Source organism: Callithrix jacchus, chromosome 15, assembly GCF_049354715.1.
Source record: "Callithrix jacchus isolate 240 chromosome 15, calJac240_pri, whole genome shotgun sequence".
NCBI lineage: Eukaryota > Metazoa > Chordata > Mammalia > Primates > Cebidae > Callithrix > Callithrix jacchus.
In genome coordinates, this window is record NC_133516.1 from 71,641,120 (window position 1) to 71,658,365 (window position 17,246).

The 17,246-nt window shown below is 43.7% G+C and overlaps 1 protein-coding gene across 14 annotated transcripts in view; it reads left to right on the top strand.

The window, feature by feature from the left end:
* Nucleotides 1-17,246, top strand: part of C15H3orf20 (chromosome 15 C3orf20 homolog) — a 114,191-nt gene that overhangs the window by 933 nt on the left and 96,012 nt on the right. For 5 of the 14 annotated variants that reach the window (XR_008476836.2, XM_054245964.2, XM_054245965.2 and 2 more), the window contains exons 2-4: nucleotides 2,118-2,266; nucleotides 10,462-11,085; nucleotides 12,135-12,275. Coding sequence is in view for 13 of the 14 variants with exons in the window: in XM_054245964.2 (XP_054101939.2) it covers nucleotides 10,602-11,085; nucleotides 12,135-12,275 (625 nt within the window). In the remaining variant the exon portion in view is untranslated. Of the gene's footprint in view, nucleotides 166-710; nucleotides 776-2,117; nucleotides 2,267-2,310; nucleotides 2,423-10,163; nucleotides 10,388-10,461; nucleotides 11,086-12,134; nucleotides 12,276-17,246 lie in introns of those variants that run through there. The other 9 variants (XM_035273753.3, XM_054245962.2, XM_054245961.2 and 6 more) reach the window with 9 other exon arrangements.

The following is a 17,246-nucleotide window of genomic DNA, read 5'->3' on the forward strand; positions in this document are numbered from 1 at the left end:
AAATTGACAAGCTGATCTTAAAATTCATATGGAAATGCAGGGAACCCAGAATAGTCAAAACAATCTAGAGAAAAAACAAAGAGGACTCACTTCCTGATTTCAAGACTAACCACAAAGCTATAGTAATCTACACATCGTGATAGCAGCTTAAGAATAGACACATAGGTCAGTGGAATAGAGGCAAGAGTCCAGAAGTAAAACATAACATCTGTGGTCAATTAATTTTTAACGGTGATGCCAGGACCATCCAGTGGGGAAAGAACAGTCTTTTCACCAATTGGTTCTGGGACAACTGAGTATTGCATGCAAAAGAATGGATTTGGATTTCTGCCTCATACAACATCCAAAAAATCAACTAACGATGAATCAAATACCTACATGTAAGAGCTAAAACTACAAAACCAACTAAAACAGCTTGTAGGACAAAGAGGGAGGAGACGAAAAATTGGAATACTAAAAAATAGAATTATTAGACATGCTAGAATCATGAGGAAAAATAGAAAGGGTAGAAAGAAGAGTAGACAAAGACGAGAAAGATAGAAAGGGTGTGTGTGTAACGTAGAGCAGAAGGACTCAAGGCCCACTGTGGAGTAGAAAGGAGAAGGGACAGGGCAAGGCAGGCAGCAGGAAGAGCTGCCTTCCTGCTAGGTGTGGGAGCCTGCATCACAAAGTGCCCAGCCCAGGTGACTGTGACCACGCCTACAGCACCTAGGTGGATGCTGAAGCAGTGAAACAGTTGTGCTTGTTGGCTCGTGGTCGCTGTTATCTAGTAACTGTAAGTCACATTTTCTCTGGGATTTCAAAGACGAAATCTATAATTCCCTCTTAACAATATAAATTTAGTTGAGTGTTTTATGAGCCCTCTTCTGTTTCAGATCCAGTTCTTTGAGTATTGACACACAATTACAGTCTTACTGTGTGACATGGACCTGTCTTGTACCAATGTATCCAGCAGAGGGCCTTAGAGTTCTTAGATGTCAGCTGGGTACTCTAAAACACACCCTCCAACAGAGATACAAAATAAGCCCTGGGTATCATTTTCAATTTTCTAGCAACCATATTTAAAAAGTGAAATTAACTTTATAATATATTTCATTTAACTCAGCATATCTAAAATATTTTAATATGTAATCAATATCTGTAAATTATTAGTGAGATCTCTTTTTCACACTAAGAATTCAAAACTCACTGTGTATCCAGTTACAGCATATCTCAATTTGGAGGCTAACTTTTCATCAGGAATACTTGATCTGTATTTAGATTTTGTAAAATACACAGTTGAAAAACACAAATTCATATCCAAGTTGTTCCAAAGATACTTAAACACAGTTAAAAGTTTTCCAGTAACTGAATTGAATATCAGGTTTTTTTGTTTTTTGGGTTTTTTTTGGAGACAGAGTCTCACTCTATCGCCAGGCTAGAGTGCAGTGGTGCGATCCTGGCTCACTGCAACTTCCATTTTCCAATTTCAAGCAATTCTCCTGCCTTAGCCTCCCAGGTAGCTGGGACTACAGGCACGCACCACCACACCCGGCTAATTTTTTTTGTATTTTTAGTAGAGACAGGGTTTCACCATGTTGGCCAGAATGGTCTCAATCTCTTGACCTCGTGATCCACCCGCCTCGGCCTCCCAAAGTGCTGGGATTATAGGCATGAGCCACTGTGCCTGGCACCGAATATCAAATTTTAAGTTTAAAATAAAACTCAGTTCCTTAATCATGCTAACCTCTTTTCAGATGCTTAAAGGGCCCATGCATCTACTGCTACTGTCCTGGATAGCGCAGCTCTAAGTGATCTGTTTTTACATGCTTTATGATCTGACCATACATAATCCTCCCATCAGTAACTAAAGTATTGGCCAATAAATTACTCCCAGGCATACATTAAACATTCACAATACTCTGCGGCCATGTTTAACTTGTGAGCAAGTAGTGGCAAAACCTCCTATAGGAAAACATGACCACACCTCATTCGTGCCTTTGTAGAGCTCAGCAAAATGCTTTAGATCAAAAATTGCCTTGAATTATTTACTTTCACTGTAATCTCTCCTCCAGGCCTTTGTGTGTTTTGATAGAGTTCGTTTGAATTGACTCAATAAATCATTTTGTTTGCTGCAGAATTCCCAAAGGAGAACATTCAGATCCATATACATGAGATTCCTGCTGCGTTTAGCCATACATTTGCCAGACTTGTGGGGTCGTTTATCCCTTGTGAAAGCTGGAGTACAGCCTGCAGGGAGGTTTTCAGCTGACCTGGTCATGACGAGGTAATAGAATTTAGAATTTGGAGCGGGGGTGGGTACTGGTCTTTACAGTTAACACAACCTAGAGTAGCCCATGCCATACTGGGTCCTTTTAAGTCGGTACATTGAGCTAAGTCAGTTATTTGGCAAGCAGTTCTTGTAAAAGACTACATGGCTAAGGTGAGTGATGATAACTGAAAGGAATTTGTTGACCCACTGAAAAGTTGAGAGGAGACGAAACTACCGCAGTCATTCTACCTACCCCTGTAAGTTGGCTGGGTGAGGCGTTTTGCCCTGGTTGGCTGTGGACATTATCTTCGTGTTTAAAGTGTGTGTATTGGGGACAAGAGGCCAGGGATGATGTAATTGGTGTAGGTCATTGTCTAGGAAAACTAGAAAATGAAAATATTCAAAGGAAGTAAGGTGGTGTAGTGCAAACCTGTCACCCTGGCCTATTGATGTTCTGTTATGGTGTTGCTTAATAAGTCCCAGGCTATATCTATATAGTCACTCGTAGTAAGTGTGTGTTTGTCCAGTGGTAGGAGTGGCCGGAAATATTACATCTTTTCCACCCTCAATTGAAACAGCTACTTTCTCCACTACATTTCTTTTGTTTTTATTTTGTTTATTTATTTATTTATTTTGAGATGGAGTCTTGCTCTGCTACCCAGGGGGAAAGCAAGAGAGTCTTGCCGTCACTACAACTTCTGCCCCTGGGTTCAAGCATTTCTCCTGCCTCAGCCTCCCAAGTAGCTGGGATTACAGGCACACATCACCACGCCCAGCTAATTCTTGTATTTTTAGTAGAGATGAAGTTTTACCATATTGGCCAGGCTGGTCTCGAATTCCCAACCTTAGATCATCTGCCTGCCTCGTCCTCCCAAAGTGCTGGGATTATGGGCGTGAGTCACTGCACCCGGCCCTCCATTTCTAATTGCCACATTCTCCCTAACTCTGAAAGCTCATGTGCTTGGTAACAGTTTGGGCTGGTTTTAAGCATTTTCTCTGGGGTGTACTGCATTCCTTCACCCCTCCCTCCCCATTTTGTTTTGGTCATTATTCCCTGAGGTTGAACAGAGTGTCCACTTCCCCTCGTCCCACCCTACCCCACCCTCTCCACACGCAGCCATAGTTGTTCAGGGTTTTTGAAAACCAAAAAATACAAGAGTGGGCCTTACTCCCAGCCCAGGTCTCCCAGGTCGCAAGTGAGTCTGATAACTGTGCAACTGTCTTTGCTGGAAACTTAGGTTTTATTATCTTTCCAAAAATAATCACATTTTCCTTAAAAAGAAAAGGCTTTGTATCTCTATGTCCAACTCATGATCTGCATAAGTTTTCACGGACTGTGTAATCAGTGTTTACGCACCATTTGGTTCCTCTTTAACATTCTAAAACTGAGCTTCCTTTTTATTTTTAATTGTCACCAGTAGTTCGTCAGATTAATGTACATCATTGTTAAACACTTCTTTGATGGTTGGCTATCTGCATTATATCAGTATAGGGAATGGAGTGGCTATAAGCATCTTTTAGTATGGTTTAACAAACATTGATCTTTATAAAAATACCTTCCCTGACACCCCTTTCCCCATTTTGATACTCCCTGAGGTGCTACTTTCATAAACTGGATCACTGGGTCAAAGAGATGGTCAGTTTTATGTTTCTTGATGTGTCTTGTCAGGAGACCCATCTCAATAAGGGCCCTTTGCTACCACAGTGAATCTCCTTGTGAATCCACTCCAGGATGGCCACAGTGAGATTTCAGTATCACATTAAACCTTGGCTTTGCATGAAGTAAAGCTCAATCTTATGAGCTGGCCCCTGCCCTGCTCACCTTAAGATCCACTTTTTACTAGTGGAGCCCTTCTTTCCTTCTCTCTGCCAAGAGAATTCAAGCATCTGTCCAGAATGCTGTTTTATATACTTAACAGTACAGCGAATAGCATCGATTACTTTTCCTAGGCCCACCTCCATTTCTTTTATGCATAGTGAGGGCTGATTCTCAGACTTGTCCTAGCCTAAAGCCATGCCCGCTCACAAATTGCAGTTACGTGCCGACATCTGAACTTGCTGCCCTTATCAGAAGTATTTCTGATTAAAACCAGAGAACCAGAAACTAGAGAAATTACCAGAGAACACCAGGACCAAAACTAAACCTGAGGAGGCTTAATTTGATTTTCTTCTTAATTATACAGCTGTGTGTACTTCTACTGAAAGATGTGTTCTGTATCAGTGCCAGTAAAGGGGTGGCAGTATACCCTCTCTCTGCTTTTAAGTCTATGCTCATTTCCCCTTAGCTGTCTTCTTGGTCAGGTGTGCTGGATTTTCCAGAAGCTCATTCAGAACTTTTTCCCTTTTCCTCACTGTCCTATTTTTGCACCACTATGTACCCCTGGTAGTTTGCTGGGTCTGTGCCTTTTTACACCCTTCCAGGTGCTCCTAGGACTGGACATCCTTTTTTTTTTTTTTTTTTTTGTGACAGAGTTCCACTCTTGTTGCCCAGGCTGGAGTGCAGTGGCACCATCTCCACTCATGCAGCCTCCGCCTCCTGGGTTCAAGTTATTCTCCTGCTTCAGTCTCCCAAGTAGCTGGGATTACAGGTGCCCGCCACCACACCCAGCTAATTTTTGTATTTTTAGTAGAGATGGGGTTTCACCATGCTGGCCCGGCTGGTCTCAAACTCCTGACCTCACGTGATCTGCCCACCTTGGCCTCCCAAAGTGCTGGGATTACAGGTGTGAGCCACCACGCCCAGCCTGGACATCCTTTTTGTTCATCAGCAGAAATAAGGGTGCTGTGGGTGCAGCTCATCTCCTTGGCTAACCCTAGCAGCGGCTGTCCATCTCATACTCTCCCCACCACACTTCCCTCCATGGTGCCAGCAGCAGAAGGAGCACCCTGTGATGCAGATACCTCCTTTGTTTGCCAACTTCAGTAGTTTCCTGTCAGCTGCAAGATCAAAATCAAGCTCCTCTCACCTGGCCCTGCCCACCCTACCTCTACAGCAGCATCCAGTTCCTTGCTGTTCCCCAAACTTGTCAGGGCTGTTTGGAGCCTTCAGCCTGTACAAGAGCTGTGCCCATCTCCTGGAATACAACCTTTGACCACTTCAAATAATGACCATTTTTCTAGTTAACATTTACTGAGCACTCAACTCACCCTGCTGCGTGTGTGCCAACCCTTCACACACACGACCTCACTAATTCTCACAGTCCTGGAAGGTGGGGACCAGTGTCACACATGGCCTTGGGAACATCACACAGATCAAGGGCTGGGCTCAGGGTCACATCGCCTGAACACACATTCATGTGATGTGAGAATGTAACTCTTGGCCTCCCCATGACACTTTCTTCTCTGGGTTTTCATTCCACCTTGCAGAAAGCACTCTGACTTACTGTAGCCTTCTTTGTGTGCATCTCTCCCCTCTACTGTGAGCCCCCTGAAAGCAGGACCCATGCCTTTCCCATCCCTGTCCCAAAAGCTAACCAGGAACAGAAACTTGTAGCAGATCATTGACTGAAGAAGGTGCTGCATCCGTGGTCATCCCTCATATCCTTTATAAATTTCTTATACATTTCATTTCTTTGTGGGAATTGCATCTTGAAGCTTTGTTTATAGCCATCTGTGTGGGTCCCTTAGGTTATGTGGCTGACTTTAATGCCACAGATATTTTTCCATTTCTGGCATGTAGCAGTGCTGGGCTTAGCATTTTAGAGATTATTAAAGAGAAGACATGGCCCCTGCCCTCCAATTTCAGAGATGAGACCATATGGGACACAGCCATTAAAGACAATACATTTCAGCATTTGTATGGAGAGTTTGATTATATAGCAGATACACATTCTTTGGACTGACATACAAGGCCCTGCAAGATCTGATTCTAGGCCACTTTCCCAGTTTCATCTGCTTCTCTCCCATGGACCTCCCACACTGCAGCCATACCAAGGTATATGCAGTCCTTGCAGCCCACCATGCTTCCAGTGTCACCATCTCTTTGTAGGTGCTGTTCCTTTTGCCTAGAATGCCTGTCTTCTTCCTATCTACCTGGTAGCTTCTTACTCATCTTTTAGAACACGATCTAGTGCCAGTTCTTTCCTTTTTTTTTTTCCAGTAAACAGTTGTATTAGGAGTGGGAGGACTGTTAAAACACGTGCTCTGAATGAAGACACTCCCCCAAACAGGCTCTGTGTGAGCCACAAGGCTGTTTGTTCACCCAGGTGCGGGCAGGCTAGGTCCTCAAGGAGAGTCAGCGGAGGGCGGTGGGATAGGACTTGGTTTTACAGGTTTGAGGTGGGCAGTGGAAAGATACAGAAGTTACAGTTTAGGGTGGATTTTGCAAGCTAGGAGGGGTCGTAGGGTGTGGAGTCATGAGGTTGACCAAGGTCAGTTACAAAGTCCAATGGCCTTATCAATTGAGGCCAGAATGAGAAACAATAGAAGAATGTGTCAAGTTAGGTGCCGCAGGGGTTGATCATTCTTCCTCTTTTCATGGTCTTCCAGTTACTTCAGATTCTGTAATTTCAGGAGGCCATCCAGAGGTGGACATGTGGGTCATGAGGGTCGCCATGGTGTCCCTGGTGCCGTCAGTCAGCCTAAAAGACCTTTTGTGGTGTGTATTCTCAGTGGCTGAAGAGGTCCTTCAGAAAGTAGCCTTTTTTAGCTGAGTCTGCCATTTACAGTCTCATCTCTGACCACACTCCACATACAACCTGCATTCCAGCCATACTAAACCTATCTCCTTTCACACCTCCAAACCTCTGTGCCCACAGGGGCTTCTACTGGGGACGCCCTGCTCTGAAGCCCCCTTTCCACATTTTTCTGTAGTGTGACCCTTATCACATAAGTCGATTTTGTAAGTTTGCTCTACCTGTTAGCTATTAAGCTACTTGAAGTCAAAACCTGTGTCTCAGTGATGGAAAAATGAATGACAAAATAGAAATTGGATAAATGGGAAGGAAAGAGTGATGATCTAACATGGCCAGGGATCAGTCGGGAATCACTTTCAATGGCCAGAATAGAGAGCTGTATAAAGTGACTTAAAGGCATTAGCGGCTCATTCGCATGTGGAATAAGCTTGGAAGTGGATGGTTAAGTGTTGGTGTGAGTGCCACAATGTCATCAGGAGCCCGGGCTCTGCCGCACAGCTTGACCACCTTTAATGCGAGGCTTCCCTCTTCAGGGTAACCTCATGGCTCAAAACGGTTGCTGGAGCTGCAGCCATCTTATCCATTCCAGGCAAGAAGGACTAGAGAGGTCAGTGGGTAAAGAAAAAGTGTACTTTCCCTGAAGGCAGCATCCTTCAAACAGATTTCTCAGGGTCCTTTGCCCAGGAGCTTCATCTTCATCTCAGGCCAGGATGTAGTCACATGGTCACCTCTGGCTGAGTTCTGAGAGATGTAAATATACGGTAATAAACATAGGTTATCTCCACATTTAATTTAAAATGAAATTGCTTTTCAAAACAGATTTTAGATCTAAATACACATTTCTCAAAAAAAAGATATAAAATGGCCAATAAGAGTATGAAAAGATGCTCAATATCATTAATCATTAGGGAAATACAAATTAGAACCACAATAAGACATAATTTCCCATCTACTAGGATAGCACCAGAGTCAAAAAGACATAATAAAAAGTGCTGGCAAAGAGAGAAATTGTAACTCTCATAATGCCACTGGTGGGACTGTGAAATGATACAGCACCCTGGCAGGCCCTCACAAAGTTAAACACTGAGTTACCATATGACCCAGCAATCCCATTTCAGGTATACACACACAAGAGAATAAAAACATACCCCCATGCAAAAGCTTATGTATGCATATTCACAGAAGCACTATTCATAATAGCCAAAAAATAAAAATAACCAAAAAGTCCTTCATTAACAAATGAGTGGATCAAGAAGTTGTGGTATACCCATACAGTGGAATATTATTCTGCCATAAAAAGGAATGAAGTACTGATACATGCTATAACATGGATGAATTTCAAAAACATTACAGCAAGTGAAAGAAGCCAGTCACAAAAAACACATAGTTTATGATCCTATTTTTATGTAATGTCCAGAACAGGCAAATCCATAGAGACAGAAGCTAGATGAATGGTTGGTTGCCTGAGGGTGAGGGGAAACAGGGAGTGACTGATGGTGGATTTTGTGTGGGGGCATTAAGATGTTCTAAAATTAGATACTAATGGTTGCACAACTCTGAATATACTAAAATCCATTGTATACACATAAAAAGGGTGGATTGTATGTGAATTATATCTCAATAAAGCTGTTCAAGAATTCAGCTTTTATCTGTAAAGCACATCTTCAAAATTAACCTCAAAAAATGAACTGGGGTAGGGGAGACAAGTTTCCCAAACCAGTTAATATTTCAAGACTTGTATTAGTCATCTCCTTCTTCTCATTTGAGTCCTGACTTTAAAAGAAAAAAATCTGCCCTTCACAGTCAGGGTCAGATCCCTCTGGCCGATCGCCCAGATGACTGGGATCTGAGTGGTTTCTTTGTCCTATGGACTTATCATTTCAAAAACAAAGCTCTTTTTCCCATTCTGCAAAGCTGAGGAAGAGAGATGCCAGGAGGTCAACAAATAGTTATAGGAAGCCACTTTATCTGCAAACCAGCAGGATGCTAGAAGGGTTTGCTCTATGGGGCTCGTGTTCCTTGGAGATTTTGTTACTGATAGATGGGCAGAGGCAGGTCAGAGGCCATGGTGTTTGGAAAGTAGCGTAGTGTTTGGAAAGGGCTCAATGCCAGAAGTCTGCATATGGGTGACTCCCAACCAAGAGCTCTGATTCCTCAGCAGAACAAGAAAGATGATAGCCTTCTCACCACTGGGTGGGCACGTGAGCTCATGGCCATGAGCCTGCCCCATAAACACTGAATGTCGGCACCAAGCAGGCTGTCTTGGAATGGCAAACTTGGGGTGGCTCCTGTGGGGACAGAGTTTGAAAAGGGAAAGGGAGCATTGTCTAGTGGAAAAGAAGACATAGGTGTGTTGGCTGGAGTGGTTGTCAGGATAAAAGGTGGTTGAAGAGATAGTTGGACAGCGGCAGTCACTGACAAGTGTGGTCAGAAGCCTTGAGCCAGCAGCTCTTGGTGAGTGGGCTGGTTAGAGCTGTTGGAGTTGGATAACAGGAGCAGCCTGTTGCATCAAGATGCTGGCGATGGCCATCAGCAGAGAGGACAGACCCCCCCACCCCTCCTGCTCTAAGTCTCCCTCAGGTTGACCTTTGCTACGTGCTCTGGATTTTTGAGTCTTTCACAAAGGCTCACGCTCTCACAAAGTCCCTCGGGAATTACAAGAAACAAATCATTTTTGTGTAGCCTAAGATGTGACTAGTTTTAATTTGATATATTATTTAAGACTGCTATCAGTTCATTTTGATCAGAAAAATGAAACTTTTGGGATCTGGTTACAAACCCTGGCAGTGTATTTATAGGTTTTTCTAGCCATTTTTGTGCTCATTAAATTGTTCTTTATGCCTCCTCTCTTCAACCAGTGGTTTATTTTTGGTATAAGTTAAGAAGGTAAGAATAAAACACAATGTAGCAATATGTCAGGGTGAAAATTACTGTAGTATTAAAGTGGAAAAATATTTATTGTAGTCCATTGATTCTTAGGCACGTATTTTCCACACTTTAACATCTCTGAAATTGTGATATGTCTTACAGTCAATGGCAGCTTACATTCATTTTTCTCGTATAAGATGGTGCATCTTTTGATCAATAATGTCTTAGATTTGATGAAATCTGGCAAGTTGTATTAGTTATTGAGCTTTGAAAATGCATTGGCTCATTCTTTCCAGTCTTCCCTCAGATGTACGTGTTGATAATTCCATGCCCATCTGGCACGGCAACCAGGAGCTTCTGCATTCATTGCATCCAGAGAGAACCAGTGAAACATCTTTTTGTTCTTGCAGGTTCTTATCAATTGACCACAAGTAGATCTTCCACCCTCAGATCTCTAACTACAAAAGGTGCAATGGGACCTTTCTCTCTTCCCCAGCCCTTCCATTACTGCAGCCCCCCAGGGTCCTATACCCAGTTTGTGTGACTGTCCTTGAAGCTTTCCTGGAACAATACTTATCACCAGACCCTTCCCAAAGGGACTCACTAGCACTGGTTTCTCTGATGGTGTCTCTCGGTAGGTAAGGGAGGAGGGACATCCCCTTGCCCTACTGTGGGGAAAGTGACTAACTCTTTTCTTGTCCTTTCCAGATAGGAACCACTGGCTCAATGACCTGTAAGGGCCATTTCAGCATATCCATTCTGTTCATCTCCAAGCCTTCACCATAGGCCAGAACTTTTGCTCTCAGTCACCTCTCAGAGATCTCTCTTTATAGCTGAAGATCTCCCTCATGAGTTATGTCAAGAGTAACCGAGAACTATATCAACAATACACAGCCATGGCCCCCAAGCTACTGGCCCGCATCTCCAAACTCCTCACAATCTGCCAGAATGCAGGCATTTCTATACCGAAGGGCATCAGAAACATTTTTGAGTTTACTTGGGAAGAGCTCATCAGTGACCCCTCAGTGCCTACCCCATCTGACATCTTGGGTTTGGAGGTCAGCTTTGGAGCCCCCACGGTGGTGCTCATGGAACCCACCTTTGTGCAGGTCCCCACACCAAAGAAGCCATTACCTCCAACACCAGCAGCAGCACCACCTCCAGTGCTGCCGGTAACCACTAGGGCAGCCAAGCGCTCCACCTGCTCTCCCACCATGGCCCAGAAGGTGCCCACCCACCAGGAGATCCTGAACAGGTTTCAGCAGCAGTCCATCCACCTGCTGACGGAGCTTCTCAGCCTGAAGATGAAGGCCATGATGGAGTCTATGTCGGGTAAGGCCCAGATGTTTGTGTGTGTGCCCACCACACCCACCACAGACAGGCATCTCAGAGCCATGTGTTGGGAACATGTGGCAATGGTGGGTCTGGTGTAGGAATTGGATGCCTTCCCTCTATGGCTCCTGGAACCATCCTGTCCTCCCTGTTCTCCCGTTTTTCCTGCTATTGCCCTAGCTTTGCAGAGCCCAGGGATGGAAGGTTAGCAGTAGGAATGGTGCAATGTCAGAGACACTGAGCGGTAGTGTTTATGAGAATGATGCTGAGGTGGGGAGACAGCACCCAGGTCCAGGTGGCACGTGAAGTTTTCAAATCAAGAGGGCCAATTGGGAAGTAGCCACACAAAGCCCAGTAGAGCCAGAACGAGGGGGAGTTATAAGAACTGGGTTCCCAGGCTGGGCACGGTGGCTCACACCTGCAATCCCAGCACTTTGGGAGGCCAAGGCAGGAGGATCATGAGGCCAGGAGTTCAAGAGCAGCCTGGCCAATATGGTAAAACCTTGACTCTATTAAAAATACAAAAATTAGCCAGGCATGGTGGTGCATGCCTATAATCCCAGCTACTCTGGAGCCTGAGGCAGGAGAATCACTTGAATCCAGGAAGTGGAGGTTGCAGTGAGCCAAGATTGTGCCACTGTACTCCAGCCTGGGCGATAGAGCAAGACTCTGTCTCTAAATAAATAAATAAATAAATAAATTGGAACCAGTCCCTTCAGGACAAGGGCGTCATCCCAGGATTAAGGCCAGGACCTAGAGCAGCACCAGTGATTGAGCCTTCTGTAGACTCTGTCATTTCAGAAAGCAATAGCATTGGTACCCAGGCCTATGGGTAGGAAGAGAGACAGGCAAAGGGAGGAAAGCAAAGCGACACCTGAAGGGTCCTGAGAGCTTGAGAGCCTTTCACAGTAGCCCCCCCATGCCCCTGCATACCCTAGGAATAGCACTCCACTCCATCCTTCTTTCCTGGGCCATTTACAGAGGTCCTTTTCTGGAAGCATTAACCCTGTGCTAGGAGGGACATGTGTTGCTTTCAATCATTGCTTTAGTGGGTGCCAACCCCTTGGACATCACCAGGCGTTTTGTGGAGGCCAGCCAGCTCCTCCACCTCAACACCAAGGAGATGGCCTTCAACTGCCTGATGGGCACAGCTGGGAGAAGTGGCTACAGCGGTGGACAGCTGGGGAAAGGTGGGTACCTGAGCTTCAACCCTTAGGTGAGATGTGGAAACAGTATCAACAAAAATGCAATGGAAAGGCAAAACACCCAGTTTGAAGGTTTGACATTTCCAACAGTTGAGATGGATGTGGAACAACAGGGATTTTCAAAAGCTACAGGTGAGTGGGTGAATTGGTGCAATTCCTGTGGAGAGTGGTTTGGGGGCATCTGATGGCTGCACTTTATAAGCCAGCTTCCTCATAGAGGTCGTTCCCTAGAGCTGTGCTCTCAAGCTACATGCAGTGAAGGACTCATGTTTAAAATTTCTAATCTGTTGTGGACTGACCCTTTTAAACACATGATTAAATGTCACAACAGTGTCAAGTTGCTACACAGGCCTCTCAGTGCCCACTTTCAGTTTTTGTGCTCACCTGGTCATGGCCTATGTGGGTCAGTGCCAGTCAACAGGCTGGATTCAAGTCACATAGCCTGAGGGAAGCTCACACACATATTCAAGAAATCATACAAGAATGTTTATTGCAGGCAGGCATGGTGGCTCATGCCTGTAATCCCAGCATTTTGGGAGGCCAAGGCAGTAGGATCTGTTGAGTCCAGGAGTTCAAGACCAGCTTGGGCAACATAATGAGCCTCTGTCTTTAATTAAAAATAAAAAAAGAATGTTTATTGCAGAATTCCTTGGAATGGCAAGAAATTTATCAGAATATTTATCAACAAGAAAAAAAGATACAAATTATGATCCATTTAGACAGTGGAACATAATCAATCATGAAAATCAGTGAGGCACTAAAGCATACATAGAGAGAGAAATCTCCAATAGTAGTATTAAGAAAAAAAAAAGGAAGCTATGGGAGAATATTACTTTTCAAAGTTTAAAAGCATGTAAAGTAATAATAAACCATTTATAGGTATATTACACAAAGTGCAAGTGTAAAAGCATGAAGGGGGAGATTCAAGGAAGTGATCTCTGGGTAGTGAAGGGGAACAGGATCTGGAAGACAGCTATTAACACCTCTCCCTGCCTCTCTCTCTCTCTCTCTCTCTCTCTCTCTCTCTCTCTCTCTCTCTCGCTCTCTGTGTGTGTGTGGGGGTGTGGTGAGAACACAAGATTTACCCCCTAAGCAAATTTCGAGTGTACAATACAGTGATATTAACTATAGTCACCATGCTATATGTTAGTTCTCCAGAACACATTCCTCTTATAACTGAAAGTTTGTACTCTGACTAATATCTTCCCACTCCCCCGCTGCCACCCTCTAGTCCCCGCCGCCAACCACCATTCACTTTCTGCTTCTATGAGTTTGACCTTTTTAGATTCCTCATATTGATGAGATCATATAGTATTTGTCTTTTTTTTTCTGGCTTTTTTATTCAGCATAGGTTCACTCATGTTATAGCAAATGTCAGGATTTCCTTTTTAATAGCTGAATCATATCCCCCCCACCCCGTGTGTGTGTGTGTGTGTGTGTGACATTTTCTTAATCCATTTATCCTTTGATAAACACTTAGCTTGTTTCCATATCCAGGCTATTGTGAATAATACTGCAGTGAGCATAGGACTGCAGACATCTCTTTGAAATACTGATTTCTTTTCTTTGGATAAATACCCAGAAGTTGAATTGCTTTATCATAAGGTAGTTCCATTTTTAAATTCCTGAGGAACTCCATACTGTTTTCCATAATGGCAGCACCAATCTACATTCCCACCAGCAGCACGCAGGGGTTTCCTTTTCTCCACACTCTTGTCAGCACTCGTTAGCTTTTGCCACTTTGGTAATAGCCATTCTAACAGATGTAACGTGGTATCTCATTGTGGCCTTGATCTGCATTTTTCTGATGATTACTGGCGTTGAGCATTTTTCTCATATACTTATTGGCCATTTGTGTCTCTTCTTTTGAGAAATGTCTATTTGGGTCCTCAATCCATTTTTAAATCAAGTTGCTTATTTTTTTGCTAATGTTTTATATCTTAAGCTTGCTGAATACACAGGTGTTCATTCTGAATGCCTAAAATTATTCACTGGTGAGAGATTTTATAGGGAAGCATAAAAAAATTATATCTCCCAACCATTTGCCCTCACCTGTAGACTCAGTCCCCTGCCCACTGAATCAGTATCTTTGTCAGGCTCCCCTGATGGTCAGATATTAAACATCTGATGATATACACACACAGTGCAAATACATTGCATAGAAAAATTACAGATCTTGGGGGAAAAAATGTAACATTTCATGCAGTCAATGAAAATGATGCTGGAGAGCCGCAGAATGCCCCTCTGCCACCCCTGATGCCTGATGGGGTGGAGCGGCACTAGCCACCTGCCACAGAAGGGAAAACCGAAGACAGCATCATGACTCCATGGAGAAAGGATGTTTGGGGTATCAAAGAGTTAAAAATAAAAAGCAGTAAAGCTCTTGAATAATTTTGCAAAAGGCAAACATGAAGGACTTATGTTTTATTGCCATGATACAATCATTCAGGAAGAAACCACACTGCCTTGAAAAACCCAGCAGTCATTTTCATTTTCTTTGTAAGACTTAATGTGTACTTAGAGAATCAACTAATTTTTAAAAATACAAGATAAAAGGTTATTTTGATAATTTTGGGTTTCTTTGCTAAAACAGAGTTGTGATAAAACACCCCTCTCCCCGGCGTTGATCATGAAATGAAGATCTCTGTTTTAGAGGGATTTCCACTGTGCCCGTTTTGTTTAGGATCAGCTAGGCTTTGAGACCTCCAGTTGTGCTGTAATTATTTGTGCAGGTGGTGATCGCCAGACAAAGAGCTCCGTACCTTGCATGCTATTTTGGGGCTTAGAGATCTCCCTCATTTTGGGGCACACCTGCTAAGTAGTCTGTTGCACATGTATGAGAGTCCCATGACAGTTATCAGGGTAGCTCCAGCCCAACCCTGGGGCCTCACACCTGCCTGAGCCACTGCTACCTGAATAGTGTCCTCACCTTTAAAAGGAAACCGGTCCTCGCCACTAACATTCCTTCTCATAAAGCGTTTCAGCATTCTTTAAGGATGAGGAGGGCGCGGTGTCTTCTGGCATCTCCTGTGGGCTATGATTCATCTAATGGCGGAAAATGGGAAGAGAGCTAAGCTGAACTGGGGGCAGGGAGCTTTTTGGGTGATCTCTGCATCTTGTTGTCCTGCTGCGAGAGCACCCCTCTGCATCACACTTTGTCCTGTGCTGTCCTGTGCTGAGGATGCCCCTCTCCATCACACTCCCTAGCAAGCCTCCCTGTCTTGGCACTTGCCAGTGCAGATGCTCCCCTCTTTAAATAAGCCTAGAGTGTGAAGACAAAAATGTAAGTAGCAAAACAAAAATAAAAAAGTGATCCATTTCTTTTGGAGAAACATTCATTCATCCTAAAAGGACTTCATTTAGATAGCTCTCCTGGGGCATAAAAAAGAAGAGTCAAACTCTGATGATTTGTTTTGAAGGAATTGTGTTTTTCTGGACCATCCTCTTATGTGAGGTAGACTAAAGCTGTAACAGGTTTAGAGTATCCCTCTTTTAAAGTTGTGACCCGGCCAGGCGTGGTGGTTCATGACTGTAATCCCAGCATTTTGGGAGGCCAAGACAGGAGGATCACTTGACGCCAGGAGTTCAAGACCAGCCTGGCCAACATGGTAAAACCCCATCATACACACACACACACACACACACACACACACACACACAAAACCCAGTTGGCCAGCCATGGTGGCACACGCCTGTAGTCCCAGCTATTCAGGAGGCTGAGGCAGGAGAATTGCTTGAACATGGGAAGCAGAGGTTGCAAAGAGCCAAGACTGTGCCACTCCACTCCAGCCTGGATGGCAGAGTGAGACCATCTCCAAAAAAAAAAAAAGCTGTATCCAGAATATCCCCTGTGCTATGTAGTCTTCTGTCATGTCCTGGTACTTACTAGCCCTGGCTTGTCACTGAAGAGAACCAGACTGCTCCTTTATTTTTTAGTTGGTGACAGTATTATTATTAATAATGCAAAAAAGAGGGGCCAGGCAATGGCTCACACCTGTAATCTCAGCACTTTGGGAGGCTGAGGTGAGCATATCACGAGGTCAAGAGATCAAGACCATCCTGGCCAACGTGGTGAAACCTCATCTGTACTAAAAATACAAAAATTAGCAGGGCCTGGTGGTGTGCATCTGTAGTCCCAGCTACTTGGGAGGCTGAGGCAGGAGAGTCACTTGATCCCAGATGGAGATTGCAGTGAGCGGAGATTCACACCACCGCACTCCAGCCTGGTGACTGAGTAAGACTCTGTCTCAAAAAAAAAAAAAAAAAAAAAAGCAAAAAAGAGAAAGCCATCTTTATATAAGAACTATTTTTCACCTTTGCAGTTTCCTTTGTGGTTCCTGTGCTCATATATGTATATGTGTTTTTAGGGTATTGGAATTTTTCTGTTTCTCAGTTTCTTTTACTTGAGTACAACTATTTTCCAACACGGCTATATACTTAAATAATTGTCATTTTGAGTAAGTACAGACTCCTTTTAATGTTCGTGTTCCACATTTACCTAAATGCTTACGTTTCCAGGCTTTTTTGTTATTTGTATAATAATGCACTGTAATAGGCAACTTTATGCACGTGGCTTCTTATTTCTGTTGTATTTGGTTAACTTCCCAGGGGAGGCATTATTGGAGCAGAGATCTCAGTATGTATATGGCCTTCTTCTGAATCACACTTAATTTGGATTCTCTCTACACAAACAGGGTTGATGGGCTTTATTCTTTCTTTACCATTACTGGCTATTGTTAGTTCTTTTCATTTCTATCAAGGTAGAAGGTCCTAAAAGTTGTTCTAATTTCAACTTTTGGATCACTAGCAGAGATGATTACTCTTGTGTTTTATCATCCAGTGTGGAATCTCTATAGTCTTTGTCTGCTTAGGAGGTCAGTTTTGCCATTTTCTTTTTGTATTTGAATGAGCTGTGATGAGTGAATCATCTAACATTTTCTAACAATGGTTTCATGC